General features: G+C 38.2%; 1 protein-coding gene across 1 annotated transcript in view; it reads right to left on the reverse strand.

Moving 5' to 3' along the window:
- Positions 1–16628, reverse strand: part of LAPTM4B (lysosomal protein transmembrane 4 beta) — a 103534-nt gene that overhangs the window by 40782 nt on the left and 46124 nt on the right. Inside the window, exons 3-5 of the mRNA XM_007488145.3 lie at positions 12790–12863; positions 11363–11485; positions 7749–7847 (exon numbers count right to left, since the gene is read on the reverse strand). Of these exons, the coding sequence (XP_007488207.1) occupies positions 7749–7847; positions 11363–11485; positions 12790–12863 (296 nt within the window). The remainder of the gene's footprint in view (positions 1–7748; positions 7848–11362; positions 11486–12789; positions 12864–16628) is intronic.

A 16628-nucleotide genomic window follows, 5' to 3' on the forward strand; every position in this document is an offset into this window, starting at 1 on the left:
TCTACTCGATTTCTAAACAAAGATATGCTCAAGTTTAGGCAGATTTGATCTAATCAATAAAGAATACAGAACAGTTCAGTAAAGTCTCAGTAATTCTCAAGAGTGTGACCATAATCATGTCCAATTTGGGAAATTGAATTTAAAAAAAATCGAATCATTAATTGAACGTTATTAAAGAAAAATGCACCCCTCCAATAGAAAATCAGTATTTACTTTAATCAGTTAAAAGGTAATATAATAGAAAGGTGCATGGTGGGTATGATCAGCCTGTAATACAAGTAAAAAATGGAATTAATACAGATAAATCAGCATAAAAGATATCCTCAAAGAAAAAGATAACTTAAAAAGCCAGGTTGGGAGCAGCTAGGTGGCTCAATGGATTGAGAGCCAGGTCTAGAGATGGGAGGAAAGTCTTGGGTTCAAATCAGACCAAGTCACTTAACCCTCATTGCCTATCATTCTTCTGCCTTGAAACTAATATACAGTATTGGTTCTAAGACAGAAGGTAAGGGTTTAAAAAAAAAAAGAGTTGGTCATGGATGCGGCAAAAGCAAAGGATCACCAAAGGACAGCTCAAATGATCTTATTAGTATTTTCATATCATGCAGCCCCTAAAGATAAGCGACCACAACTATGTGGCAAACTTAGGTCATGGACAAATGTCTCAAGGGATGAAAAGGTATGGGAAGGTTGGGATCTGGTGATTATGAGATCTAATGAGATTTAATGAGATTTCATGGAAGTAGGCAATTTATTGGACAGTTACCACTGAGCAAGCACTGGCCCCGCTACCCCTTCCTACTATATCATCATTCATCTGAAGTCAAATTGGGATTCCATTAGCTTTGCTAGAAGATGCTTAATTAATATTTGTTGATTGACTATAATTGAGTCCTACTAGTAATACTGGCTCTTCATAAAGGTTACTGATCTTCATAATGGAACATTATCTGAATTATAAAAATCTTTTCTTTAATGAAGATAACACTCAACATTACAAGGTCACTAAAACTTCTTACTGACTGGCTCCCAGTTCTTGGGAAGGTAAAGGATTTAGGAAAATTTAAGAGCTAAAGGTTTAAAAATAGAAACATTGGCACCATGGGGTTATGTAAAGAGTAGCAAAACTGTTTCTACAGATCAGTGGGAACATTAACCAAACTCAAAAAATAGGCACATATTATTATTCCCATCAGGCAGTCTAATTTCAAATGATAAGTCTTGCTCTGTGCATTATAATTCATTCCAAATATAAATATAGATCTTTCCCTTGGGAGGAGTTGAAATTTAAGACTGTTGGCTTACTGTTAGTGACTGTAAACTTAAACTGAGTAAGCAAATTCAAAAAAGTAGCCCTTTCACTTAAGCTGCAACATGAGGCCACAGGAGAGCTTTAACAAGGGTAGGGCAATCAGAGCTTTATCTCAGGCACTGAAATTTAGAGGACACTAAAAGCACTTGCAGTCTTTTAGCAGCATAAAAACACCTGAGCTTAGGGACTAGTTAGAAAGTTAACTTTAAGGAGTTAAAATAGAAAGCTTCTAGATAGTGAACTGCTTCCTCTCAGCAGCCACATCCCCCCCCCCCTTCCTGCCTGGACCTTTCTACCCTCTTCCCTTTCTGATAATGGCTTCTTCAACAATGCCTTGAGAGCAGCATCTGGGGGGTCTCCAGCCACAAAAGCTTTTTGAATTCTCCCTCTCTGAATCATAGGGTAGAATCTTGGGCTCATGTCCACCCCAGTGAATTTGTCTTGAAAAAAGTTAGCTTCAAGTCATGTTTTCTGTTGCTTTTTCTGGGTACAATAACAGGGAAGGACAATGTCTGAGCCATGGCGTATCCCCTTAATGTCATCTGGGGAACTTTTGTCCTTTACTATGGTCTTGACCTGCCCAAAGAGTAGGAGACAAGGACAGCTCTAAAGGCTGGCAATAAGCCACAGGCAGAGGATGATGAGGAGCCCATTCCCCTTTTCTGCATTGACCTAGAAGACTCCTTGGCAAGCATCCATCCAGGAATGCTGGAAACTTGATCCTTAATTCCAATTCATAAAACTTGTCCATGTCTACTTTTAAATATTAGAGTGATAAATAGCATGAAGCATTTGATGCTGGCCAACACTCATTTCATTAAGTGGCTTCCATAAATCTGTGCGCACTTTTGCTAGTACACAGAATTCAATTAAAGTGTTAGATCCAGCTGAATTTTAGTGCATCTCACTACGTAGAGACATATATTTCAAGATGCAGACACACTAATGGTATGCGCCTAGACTGACCATTAAGCAAGGAGAGCTAAGAGCTTGTAATGACCCCATTCCTGAAAAATAAGCTGAGTGGGAGAAGAACAACATTAACTGAGCTTCATCTCAGGTCTCCTTCTGTCCTCCAGACCCAAAGGAACTCTTGGGGGAAATGAAAATTTATTAGTGCTTTTAAAAAAAGGATAATTCTTCTTCAAATCATATATTTCCCAGATTTAGTTACTGCCTATAGACCTTATCTTACACATCCTCATGAGACCAGGCTTCTCAGTCAATGAAAATACTACTCTGCGGCTCAATAAAGGTTCTTACTACCTAATATTTGTTTGTAGTTGTTTGTAGTTGGGAGGACCTGGTTTCAATTCTGGTCTCAGATTCTTCTTAGCAAGTCCTTCAAACCCAACAGCCTTATCCTTGCCACTATTCTGTCTTAGAATTGATACTAAGATAAAAGGTAAAGGTTTAAAAAACTTTTTTAAATTAAGTTTTAAAATAAACAAAATAAGGCATATAAAAAACATGGCATCCTGCTATATAAACCATACAGTTTTCAACTCTTCAGCTGGAATCTCATGTAATGGAATATATTTACAAACAAAAATACATTTAAAACCCTTGGACACAAATTCTACCAAGCTTTCCATATCTCCTTCCAAGCTAAGAGTACATTCTCCTTTCCAGAATTATTCATGCCCTTCTACAAGATCATTTTTATGCTCTCATTTCTGTCTAACATATTTATTTGGATGCATCTCACCTCCTTATTAGATTATAAATTACTAGTCAAAGTGTCATTGTTTATCCTAATACCTTCAGCACATAGCACAGTGCTTTTCACATAGTAGGTGCTTAATAAATGTTTACTGAACAAATGTTTGTTACCCCATTTAGTCCAAAACAAAACAGAGGACTGAAATCCAAAGTATGGGAAAAATATAAAGCCCATTCCATTCCCAGAGGGAATTGCTGGACCCCCAGTCAGCCAGACTGATACCTTCCAGTACGGATCCTTTCTGAAATTTAAAGGTTCTTAGCTATGGACATTCCAAGTGGCCATGAGAGGATGCTGGCTATAAGACCAAGGACATGTCAGCAGTCCTTCTAGCAACAGTGCAGATGACATAACAGACTCAGTATGATATGTGATCCTTTCTGATTAGCTGCTAATATTAAACGTAGTATAACAGTAATAACAATAGCTACCATTTGTATGGTGCTTTAGTCTTTGCAAAGCACTTTACTTATAGTCTCCCATTTGCCACTTGTCAAGGAAGATGTTCATTATCCCTTTTTTATAGACGAAAAAATTAAAGCTGGGAGAGGTTATGGGATTTGTCCAAGGTCACACAGCTGGTGTATGTTGTCTTAGAGGAGCTTATGATCTCATCACCCAGTTCCAATGCCACCGAGTCAGAAAGGGCCTGTCCTTGCTCAGATGTCATATCACATTTTCTTGAAATTCCCTCATATGTATGTTAGTTTGCACTGAACATTCTAGATATCCAAGGATGTGCCTCTGCCCCAATTAGATAGTAGGCTTCTTGTTGGCACTCTGCCTTATCACTCTTACACAATGTATTATATACACATTGTAGCTGCTTAATAAATACTTCTTTATTTGAACTTCACATGAAAAAAGAGCAACACAAATTTCAGCATAGAAACCATTTTAAAATGGTCAATTCAAAAAGAAATCTCAGGGCAGCTAAGTGACTAAAGAGAACCAGCATGAGAGATGGGAGGTCTTGGGTTTAAATCTGACCTCAGACACTTCCTACCTGTGTGACCCAGAACAAGTCACTTAACCCCCATTGCTTAGCCCATACCAGTCTTTTACTTTGGAATTAATAGTTAGAATTAATTCTAGGATAGAAAGCAAGGATTTAAAATGTTTTTTTTTTTGAGGGGGGGAGTAATGGTCACATAGTCGGAACGTCACTGAAATGAATGAACAACAATAATGCTTTTCCAAAGCTAACATCTTCATGTGTGCCCTAAACTTGTCCCCTTTTTCCTTACTTCAATTTAACTCAATTCAACAAGCATCAAGTGCCTACTTTGTGCTATATGCTTTGCTAGGTCCTGGAGATACAAGGCAAATTTGAAGCAGACCTTGCCCTTGAGGAATTTATAGTCTACTACAGCATTTACAATACACAGATAAATACATACTCTAAGATTTCCAGTATGAATGTGTCATGAACATATTAAAGATGTATTCAAAAGTGAACTCTAATGAGCAAAGTGCTCCTGTACCAGAATTATGGATGTATTTCTAATACTTCACATGATTGATTTCCAGAGCCTTGAATAGAATTGGGACTCAAATTTTGTGGTATTCTAACCCCTCCCAGGAGCTGCAGTCTGGAAGGCTGGCTAGCTATCTCTATAGTCTCCTAAGTAATGTCAAAGGCATTTAGCATTTGTATGAGATAGGGCCAGTGTGCTGAAGGTTGTTGGGAGCCATCACACCCCACCACTGGCTGACAGTCACAGTTTGGGAGATGAGAGCTGCAAGACAGCCCCCAGAAATTGAGGCTCCCATTGATCTCCCTCTGTGACTTCTCTCTCATGAATGATTATTGTTCTCTCTCTAATACAAATGAAATAATATAAGAGCAAAGAATATACAAATCCCACCCCAATCTCCCCAAATTAGTACCTCCAAAACATTACACTCACAGAATTAAAACCTAAAGAGCCATTACCCCTCCTTTCTCTCTCAAACATAGACACCTTCCAAGGTCCCAAACCCAACACCAGTCAAATGCTTAAGCACCATGAATTCAGTGGAGTGTGTTAAATACACTGTTAACACACTCCACTGAATTCATTTACAGACAGAAACCAGGCAACATTGAAAGTGCTTTAAAGTAACACAAGAAAAACAGAACTTGTAAGTTGAGGAAAACCCCAATTCTACTCTGTGTTAAGTTACCCTTTAACCCTGTACCTAGCTATGAAATGTTTTGTTTACCCATCTCCTAAGTAACTGTGATTGTGAAAGCTGATCAAAAGGAACAATGATTCTCTCAGGTCAAAAGGAACTAACCTCCAGATTACCCTATCCATGTCATTTATCTCTATCATGAATTTCTGCTATAGCAGCATGGTAAATGATCACAGAATGTTGATTAAGTGATTTGTTAATGTGTGACATATCCAATTAAATGTAGATCATTTTGTAGAAAATTGATTGTATGCCAGAAAAGTATGTATTCACTGAACCTATATAATATACAAACCTTGTGCCATGGCAGAGCACTGTGTGATGCCTACACACATAGGACTGAGCACGCAGTTCAACCCATTCTTCATTCCACTGACTGCTCTACCTAGACAGAATGACCCTACCCTCTGAGAGACCTCTGGATCTCAGCTCTGGAAGGAAGGTGAAATGAACTTCTGGTCTGGGCATGGATTACTCCATTGTCTTAGGATGGATCTCTTTTAGCTTGTCATTGATTACTCAATAACCTCAATAAAATTCAGTCTACCAGACTGTCAGGAGGCTTTAACACCATCAGAGCTAGACATCACGGGCTTGCCCTTTATGTTTAAGAATCCTGTGTCTCTTTTTCTTATCTATGCTTTCCCTACCTTTCCCTATTTTTAAACCCTTCAACCTATATTCCCTCAGTCCCTAGCTTCCCTTTCAGGTAGACAAACCATGCAAGAATGCTGGATAGCTAAACATACAAAATACAAAATACAGGAAAAAAAAATTTCAGGACTGGGGAAAGGGTCATTCTCCTTACCTTATCACTCTCCTCCCTAAAAACTTCCAATAACTCCCTAATATCTAAAGGATAAAACACAAATAATATTTTTGCCCCAGGCAAATCTAATGTCATTAGGATTCTCTTGCATTTGTTTCTTAAAGAGATTTTCCCTACAGGAGCTCCCCACTACCCTATTGTAACCATTCTGGTTTATTCATTGTATCCAGAACATGCTGTGGACACTCCCACCTCTGTACCTTTAAAAAGGCCATTTCCTACTTGGAAGGCCTTTTCATCTCAATCTTCACTCCTCTGGGGTTCTCCTTTGAAATTCAATTTCAGGGCTTAGGTTTTCTTTTTTTCCATTTAAAAAAAATGCCTGGGTCTTATTGACTAAATTAGCTTGGAATTAAAGAACTACTCACTGCCCAATCCCATTCAAACTGACATGAGAGCTTTGACTCACTCTATTTCCCTAAACTAATTCACTATTCCTTGGGTCACCTCCTTAGATTTCCCCCTATGTCCCTGCCTCATCCCTTTTCAAACAGCCATTCCTTGTAACAAAATATTTTAAAGCAAAGAAAAAAAAAACAGAAAAAGAAGAGAAAAATCTTCCCAACACCCCTCCCCCAAAATATTAAAAAAACCCTCCAAAATAGGTATGATTTCATTTAGTCTGAATAACAACTCTATGGGGCAGCTATGGGGGATGCTATTATCATCCATATCAATATGGATGAGGAGACTTTAGCCTAGGAAGTTAGTGACTTGCCTTGAGTCACAGTACTAGCAAAATGTCTAAGGGATAATTCTTACACTAGATCCAGGGCTCTACAATGCAACCTTAATGCTGGGAAACTAACTAGGGGTACAAGGTTTGTAGTGAGGAAAACCTAAGTTCAAAACTAGCCCTAGATATTTACAATGTGCTTAGCACAAAGTTGGCCGGCACACAGCAGGCACTTAATAAATACTCATTTCATTGTCTTTTCCTTTGTATGTGTCCCAGGACATCCGTGGGTGAATCTGTGATCTCATCAATGTGCAGTTGTTTTTTTTTTCTGAATATACACATAATAATTCTTCTGGGCTCTCCTATTCTGGAGACATGAGGAAGGATTAAAGGAGAAAGGAGAAGGGAACAAAAGAGGATAAGATGGATAGTGCCATGGAAATAGCAAACATGACCTTGGAGAAACTTTGAGAGATAGTGAAGGCTAGAAGGGCTCAGTGTGCTATGATCCCTGGAATCATGAAGAGTTGGACCCACTTGATATCAACCACTTGATAACAACTTTCTTGACAACTCTTTAAAACAAATAAACACCTTTACCTTCTGTCTTAGAATCAATACAAGTATCAGTTCTAAGGTACAAAAGCAGCAAGGACAAGGCAATTGGGGTTAAGTGACTTGCCCAGGGTCACACAGCTTAGAAATATCTGAGGCCATATTTGAAATTACTGTTTCCAAACCTGGCTCTCTATCCACTGAGCCACTTAGCTGCCCCTACCCCATCCAGTTGTTTTTTTTTTTTTAAGTAAATGAATGTTATCTGTTATTATTATTTAGAAGGAAATAAGGTCAGTGTGCACAAACACACTTTCCCCACAAGTCAGTGAGAGTAGGAGCTTCCAGTAAACTATAACCCAGTCTCCATAAGTTCTTAAGTAGACATTAATTGCTCTGGAAGAAAGGGGTAATGATTATTAATGAGGAAACCCTAGAATAGAGAAAAGTTACACAAGATATGTATTCTTACCTTAAAAGCCAAGACAATGCTGATAAAGAGAAGAATAATAAGGACTAGACAAGTAGGATTCACAGACATGAGATCTTCCTTGTATGGAAAATTAGGAGGCTAGGGATAGAAGAAAAAAAAAAGAAACTTCATTAGCAAATCTCATTAATCATTCAAGATCCCATTCCCTGGGCAATATTTCAGGCATTCCTATCAGAAGACAATTAATTAAAGCTGATAGCTATTGTTTAGGACCAAGATACAATTTCAGGTTCATCTGGAACAAATAAAAATTACACTGAGATAATGAGAATCTAGTTTCCCTCCCTCCCCCCCCCTCTCTGTGTGTGTGTGTGTGTGTGTGTGTGTGTTTTGGGGGGAAGGAATGAAATGAAGGTACTTGAAAGGTAAGTTGTTTTTTTTTTTCATTAAACACAGAAACAGCTACATTTTCTTTTTTATTTGCTAATCAACTTCCAGGTGCCACTTTCACTCTAGAAAAAAACATCCCTTTAGAGACCCTAAAACTTTGGGAAGAAGAAAGGTGTGTACATGAGGTTAAGTGGAAGATAAAATATGCTCTCTTATTTTGGCTCCTGAAATCACTACTTCCCTTCAAAACTCAGCTCAGTTGCCGCTTCCTGCATGAAGCATTTCATGTCATGGTTCCCCAAACTAATAGTGTCTCCCTGAATATGTCTTCTGAATTATCTTTTTTTTAAAAAACCCTTACCTTTCATCATCAATACTAAGTATCAGTTCCAAGGCAGAAGAGTGGTAATGGCTAGGCAACTGGGATTAAATGACTTACCCAGGGTCACCCAGCCAAAAAATGTCTGAGATCAAATTTGAACCCAGATCCTTCCAATTCTAAGCCTGGTTCTCTATCTACTGAGTCATATAGCTGCCCCCTACAACTTATCTTATATTTCCTTTTTATATTTTCATATACACTTATAGGATTTATTATTTCCTCCAAACAAGGAAGCAAAATTTATGAAGGCAGAGATTGCTTCATTTTTGTCTTTATAGCCACAGGCCCTGTAATATCATAAGTGCTTAATAAATATTTGTTAATTAATTGAAAAGGGTAATAGAGAGGGCAGTTAGGTGAATGAATGGATTGAGAGCCAGGTCCAGAGATAGGAGGTCCTGGGTGCAAATCTAACCTCAGATTTCCTAGCTGTGTGATACTGGTCAAATCATTTAACCCTCCATTGCCTAGCCCTTACTACTATTCTGCCTTAGAACCAATACACAATATTAATTCCAAGATGGAAGATAAGGAATTTTTAAAAAGAAATAGGAAATGGAGAAAGGTAGTCCAATTTCTTTAATGGAAACTTTTCAGCATAGTACTATTTACTAGTGAATGAATTGTCTTGTACTAACAGGTGTTTATAATATTACCTTGGAAATCTCCCATATTGATTCTCCTTTGGACCAAATGAAGCCCTTCTAAGAGGTCTCAAAGTCTGCCAAACAGTTAATAGTGAATAGAGGTCTTTTAATATTCAATTACAAAGCAGGAATTTACCATGAAACAACTGCTCAGCAAGATCTGATTTCTGTGTAATTATCATAAGTCAATGTCATTCAAATATGGTGAACATGAATAAAATATTATAAATGAATGGGATATAAAAATGAATATTAAAAAGTGGGGTATAAAGTAAAACATAAAGTAATATTTGGACCATTAAGTGGCACAGAGGAAAGAGTGCCTAGCTTGGAGTCAGAAACACTCATCTTCTGGACTTCAAATCTGGCCTCAGACTTTACTAGCTGTATGACCTTGGGCAAGTCACTAATCCCTGTTTACTTCAGTTTCCCCATCTGAAAAATGATCTGGAGAAGGAAATGGCAAGCCACACCAGTTATCTTTGTCAAGAAATGCCCTCCAAATGGGATCACAAAGAATGGGGTATGTCTAAACAACTGAAAGGTTATTTTAGATGGTAAGGATAGCACATGAATCTGGGGAAATCCGGAAAAGTCTCATTTGGGAAGTGGTATTTGACACTGTTAAAATATTAATATTAAGGAGGTCCTTACCCAAAAGTTCAACAAGGGCTCTATGACATATATGTATATATAAGCATGGAGATGGTCCTTAGACTCTAAGGTCCCTTCTAGTGAAGTAAAGCAAAATGAAGTCCCTGATCATTGGTAAAAGTAGTAATCAATACAGCATAATATCCCTTATAGAAAGCTTAAGCAGGCTTAAGGAATGTGCTTTCTCAGTCTGAAACAACAGATGGTCAGCAGAACTAGAGGATGGCCCCTCAAGGAAAGGATAAATCAGGTATAGGATAAGATATACACAGGAATGTCCTGTCCTCCCCGGTTAATGGCACATCTGGCTTGTGTATGATAAGGCTTGATTACCCTGGTCATTCTGCCCTGGTCATTAAGGCCACATTTCACTCATTGTAAACTTAAAAGTCATATATCCTCCTAGACATTGGATGAGCTCAATTTACTTTTTTACCTCTTACTCATATGTAACCCTATAAAAACCACCTTTAAATTCAGTAGGAAGGTTTGTCCTGGCCAGTTAGATACGTTTATTAAGCAATAGATTAATAAAAAAATGTTGTTTCCACTAATTTGAACTTCTGGGTGTCTGAACTTGCTTTTTGAAAAACACCCACTTAACTACTTCTAAATCTATTCGATATGGGGCAGTTAGGTAGCACAATCAATAGTGTCAGCCCTGGAATAAGGAGGATCAGGGTGCAAATCTGTTCTTGGATACTTCCTAGCTGTATGATGCTGGCAAAGTCACTTAACTCTATATGTATAGTCCTTGCCCTTCTGTCTTAAGGGACATTCATTCCCAAGACAGAAAGGTTTAAAAAAACATCTTTATAATATGATTTTTATGGACTCATGTAATTCTGAGCTACTGCTTTTACTAATAATAATCTCACATGCATCCCACACTCTGACATCCCTTTACAATTATCACTTTCTACCATCTTTGCTGACTGCTACTGTCTTTGCTATTGAAATATCCTCTCCTCAAAACTCCCCTATTTTTACACCCCTGACATCCTTGACATTGGAATCACAAGACCTGTCTGAATACCAGCTTTGCAAATTATTAAACCTTAGAGACCTTAGGCAAGTCACTCTGCTCTTCTGAGTCTTGATTTTTTCACCTGTCAAATAAACTAGACAAGCACAAAGGTCCCTTTCATAGACTTGTGACTTACTCCTTCCATTCTCAACAAATGCATCAAAGAGAATTCTCCTCAATTTCTACCCAACAAAGCAATGATATACTTTGCCATAGTAAAACAGGTGGGGATCAACTTTCAGAATGATTTGATGAGTACTAAACCACCACAAGCTTATTAGACTCTGGCTCTGGGGAGCTCATGTTTTCCCAGGATGGTGTCCAAGAAACTAAAAGCCCCTATTCAGCTAATTAGCCTTCAAAACTTCTAGGTGATTCAGAGTTGGCTAAGTGCACAGATAAAATCTATTTAATCTAGTTCCCCCGTAGTTTGGATAGCAGTGGGGATAGCTTGTTAAGTCTCACAAATCTTCAAACTATTCAGAAACATCCCTTTAGTCAGCCATGTCACCCTAATGAGAACATGCTGAGCATGGGTCTGATGACTACTTACCAGCTGGCGTATATATTCCTGGATTGAATTTGGATAAACAAGTACACTGATTGCTACCAATGAGTTGAGGGCAAAATCAAAAATCTGGTAACAGAAGAAAGGGATGATCCAGGCAGCATGTTGCTTCACAAAACAAAAAAAGAAACAAAGTATTAAAAGAGTGTCATTACTTACCCCCAATTTTTTTTTTTAAATTCTAAGCTGTTATTATTGTATCCTTTGAGAAAGTCTTTTGTTTATTGATAGACAAACTAGCACTAGACAGATTTCTGACAAAACTAGCTTGGGAGACAATCCAGTTCTCTGAAAGAGGATTATTCTAATTCAATGTGGCAGCAAGGTAGTAGGGAGTCCAATGCCGAATTTAGTCAGGAACACCTGAATTCATATCCTACCTTGGCTATTATTAGTTCTATGACCCTGGCAAGTCACCTAACCCATCTGGGCTTCAATTTCCTCATTTGTAAAACCAGGGGGTTGGACTCAATGACTTCTAAAATTCCTTTGATTTCTAAATCTATGACCATGTGGCATCTCCAATACTCTAGATAGATGTTAAACCATCAATAATTCTTATAGAAAACAGAAAACTATTTCCAAAGATTATTCTAGGGAATAATATGGCAATGGGAAAATGGGAAATACTTTGGAGAGGCAATATGTACTAGTTCAGTTTAGGACAGTTGGCTGAAAGAGGTCCACAAGACTCCCAAGTGCTGGAACCAGATTAAAATGTAATTGTAGAGGGGCAACTAGGTGGTGGCTCAGTGACTTGAGAGGTGAGTCAGGAGGTCCTAGGTTGAAATCCGGCCTCACACACTTCCTAGTTTATGACCCTGGGTAAGTCACTATGCCCTATTGCCATTCTTCTGCCTTGGGACTAATATATAGTCTAAGATGGAAGGGAAGGGTTTGTTTTTAAAAAAATTTAATTGTAAGGGACAGTTGATTAGTTCAGTGGATTGAGAGACATGCCCAGAGACGGGAGGTCCTGGCTTCAAATCTGCCCTCAGACATTTCCTGGCTGTGTGACCCTGGACAAGTCACTGGACCCCCATTGCCTAGCCCTTACCACACTTCTAAGAGAGTTTCAAAAAATTTATATAATTTTAAAATGTTTAACAAAATAAATAAAAAATACAATACAAGAAAGGTAATGTTATTTTCTGGTTTTCTAAATTAATTATGGGCTGAAGGGATCTGTTTAATGCCTTTGGTCTAGGAAAAAGAAAGTCTGGTGGCCTTAAAAAGCAGAAATATTGAAAACATTCCACTTCTGACACACATTGCTACGTGATCTCAGGCAAGTCACTTAATATCTCAGCTTACAGGAAATTCTAAGACTGTAAATTTCAAAATCACTGCTGAAAATGAGATTTCCCAATTGGGAGACTTCAGGAAGAGAGCCAGGCCCTATGCTTGTTTACCTTGTATGCACCATAGGTTGCCATTGCACAGATCAAGATCATGAGAAGGGAGATTGCAGTCGCGATACACATATCTGCCAAAAGTAAATGAATACAAATAGTCATTTCATTTCAATGAACATTCAACATCTAGCTAATGTTTTCAGAAGGGTGGGAGTCTAACCCATCTTTTGTTTTTCATTTTCATTTTTTCATTTTCATTTTAGTTTTAATTCAGGCATCATTTATTAAACCATTTGGATGCATGTTTAGCAAGGTGGTATGTTGTCAACTTCCTCCCAGTAGGCATTTTGCTTATGGTGACTGAAAGACAAATAACCTGGAAGTGGGCCCCAAAAGATAATTAATCTCTCTGATACAACTAGAAGCATAAGCTTATGAAGGGACAATGCTGAAGGGAATACTCCCTTTTCTCTGTTCTCCAACACAAACAGAATTTAAACACGGATTAATCAACCCCCTCAAAAAAACTGGAACACTTTCTACATTTTTTTAAATGAAAGACAGTTGATAAGAAAATCAACTAACATCAGATTAAATTTTGAAAAGCACACCACATTCTAGGATTGAGGTCAATTCTTCAAACCTTTATTAAGTCCACCATGTGCTAAACCTAGGAACAAAAGATTTGTATAAAGTAAGAGCTGTGTTTTGATAATAAATTCAGCTTAGTCTTTTAAACCTTCTACTATACAAAGATTCCCAACATCAGAATATTGTCTGACCATAAAAACATTTTTAAAAATGTCTCAAGCTTGAAAAAAACATCTTAAACATAAAAGGAGTCAATTATGTTCTTATTTTTTCTGAAACATCTATTTCTTACAGCTTGTTCTCCATAATATTGCCTGAGTAAAATTTCTAAAGTATCAGTATGGCCATGTTACTCTCTGTTCCCCCAAAACTTCATGGATTTCCCACCGAATAAGGGGAGTCAATTTCTTGACATTAGCATTTAAGGGCTTTCACATGGAGCTCCCTTTCATGAATTCTATGTTCTGGCTAAATGAGGGGATACATCATCTATTCCCTATTCTTATCCTGCTTTCTCATTTCTTTATCTTTGCTCAAGTCATCCCCCACATGCCTAAAATGTTCCCTCCTAAAATAAGTCTCTGTTTACATTCACTCCTCCTTTCCTCTAAGGATTAATGCAGATCCCACCTGTAGGAATAACTCCTTAACCTTCCTCAGGTGAAAATTCTCTTCCCTCCTTAAATTTCCTGTACTTGTTTGGTTAAATCTAACTCTTTGTAACTCCATTTGGGGTTTTCTTGGTGAAGATACTGTAGCAATTTGCAATTTTCCTTTCTAGCTCATCTGACAGATGAGGAAACCAAGGCAAACAAGGTTAAGTGACTTGTCCAGGGTCACCCAGCTCTAGTCTTCCTGACTTCAGGAATAATACTCTATCCACTGTGCTGCCAGCTTCTGGGCTTGTTAGGGTCCAAATGTTTAAGAATGAACAGGGACTGAGGCTAGGTGGGGTCTTTTCGCATAAGCTCCATTTATTATCACAAAGAGAAAGATTTTTATAGAGAGTAGAGTGCTAAGCATTAATGACCTCATATTTAGGAGGCGTTTCTTTCCCACAGAATATTGTTTATGAAAAGACTTTACCTAAAACATTCTCAGATATCCTACCTGCTACTTTCATAAACATCTTTGCTGTGGCCTTCAGCAGAACACAGAGGTGTCTCTGAAAATTATTTGTGGCTTCTCTGTCCCTGGGTCAGCCCCCAGCATCTCTTTGATTTTATCACAGTGCCATCTCCCAGCCCCAAACTTCCTGTAGTACTTGGGCATTAATCTCCCTCTCACTTATCTCATAGTGTTTGTGTACTTGTCTTTTACCCAATTTGTGAGAGTTGATCATATGCTTCTGTGCTTACCCAACAGGTAGTACTTTGTCCACAGTAGAAGCTTAGTAAATGTTGAATAAAAGGGTTGGAGAGGAATCTGACAATTGGAGAGTTTTAAGTTCCATTGTGAAATATCCTATTAACATAAAACATGAGACTATTATCTATCTCCTAGTTAAAGTTTAGCTGGACAGTGATAGGATCTCAGAATACAAGTGATTCAGAGTTGAAAGGGACCTTAATCTTAAACACAACTAGCACCGCCATTCTCTATATCATACTCAATAAATGTCATTCTAGCCCCTTCACTTAAGGCATCTAACGAGTAGCACCCACTATTTTCTAAGGCAACCCATTGTACTTTTGGACAATTCAAATTGTTGTTTGTTTGTTTTTTAACTCATCCTAAAATTGAGCCTTGATTGATTTCTCTGAAAATGTCATCCCTTGACTCTAGTTCTGTCCTCCAGGGCCAAGAAACAAGGTTAATCCTTCCTCCCATAGTTAGGTGGTGAAGTGGAGAGAGCCAAGACTGGAATTGGAAAGACTCCTCTTTCTGAATTCAAATCTGGTCTCAGACTCTTACTATGTGGCTCTGAGCAACTCGTAAAACCCTATTTGTCTCAGTTTCCTCATCTGCAAAATAACTGGAGAAGAAATGGCAAACTACTGCAGTATCTTTGCCAAGAAAATCCCAACTGGGGTCAGCAAGAGTCAGCATGATTGAAATGGCTAAAGAACTACAATCTTTTATGAATGAATGTGTCAAACAATCCTTCAAATAGGAGTGGGAGGGGTGACATTAATAATAATAGCTATCTTCAAATAAATCTTCTATACAGGCTAAAAATCTCCAGTTCCTTCAACTGGTGTTTCTCTGATGTGATTTCTAGTCCCTTCATCATTATGGTCAATTCTCTAGAGGACTATCAGCTTGATAACATTCTTTCTCCCTAAAGTATGAAGCCCAGAGTAGAAAACAAAGATCTAGAAATGTTCTAAAGAGAGGAAAAATAACATGAAACAACCACTTCCCTTGTTTGGGACATGATGCCTCTCATTGCAGCTTAGCTTCCATTTCATGCTGCAGGCTTATGCTGAGCTTACATCCACCAAACCCTCCATTACTTTGATGCTCGGTCATGCCTCTCGTCATGGGAAATTGCTTTTTTAAGGATAAGTATGTAGAACTTTACGTTTGTTCCTATTCAGTCTCATTTTGAGGGAGGCAGCATGGTGTAGTAGACAAAACACTGACTTTGCAAGATGGATGACCTGGGTTCAAATGGTACCTCTGCCACACGCTGGCTATCTAAGTGACAGCAAGTTATTGGACCTCTCAGGACCAGAAAACTCTTAACACTCAAAGCTGTTGCATGAACAAGATCTTCATTGGAAACTTCCTACAACAGTCAAATAAAAAACCCAGTAAAAACCAAAATCATCTTTAGATTAAGGGTGCTAGAGTGACAAAAGGACCAGCCCTGGTGTTGGAAGGCTGAGCTTAGTTCTTGCTTCCAGTATATATGATCTGTGAGATCTTGTCATGGTTCAGCCATGCCCCACTCTTCAACTGTATTTGGGCTTCTGGAGGCAGAGATACTGGAGTGGTTTGCCATTTCCTTCTCCAGCTCATTTTATAGATGAAGATCTGAGGCAAGCATGGTTAAATGATTCACTCAAGATCCCAAAGCTAGTTAAGTGTCTGAGACTGAACTTGAATCTTCTTGACTCCAGCCCTGGCACTCTATGTATCTACTGTGCCATGTGTGATCTTGGGCAAGTCACTTAAACTCTCAGTCACCTCCATGATGCTCTAAGATGCTAAGTTGCAGAACTGTTGCCTATAGCAAGGCAATGACAAGATATGGTTTTAAAAAAATGCATCTTTTCCTATTTGGTCTCTGTTGAAAGATTTCTGGTTCTTGATTCCATCCACGAACATATTAAGTCTTCTCTCCCAGTTTTCAATCATTA

The sequence above is a fragment of the Monodelphis domestica genome, chromosome 3 (genome assembly GCF_027887165.1).
Source record: "Monodelphis domestica isolate mMonDom1 chromosome 3, mMonDom1.pri, whole genome shotgun sequence".
NCBI lineage: Eukaryota > Metazoa > Chordata > Mammalia > Didelphimorphia > Didelphidae > Monodelphis > Monodelphis domestica.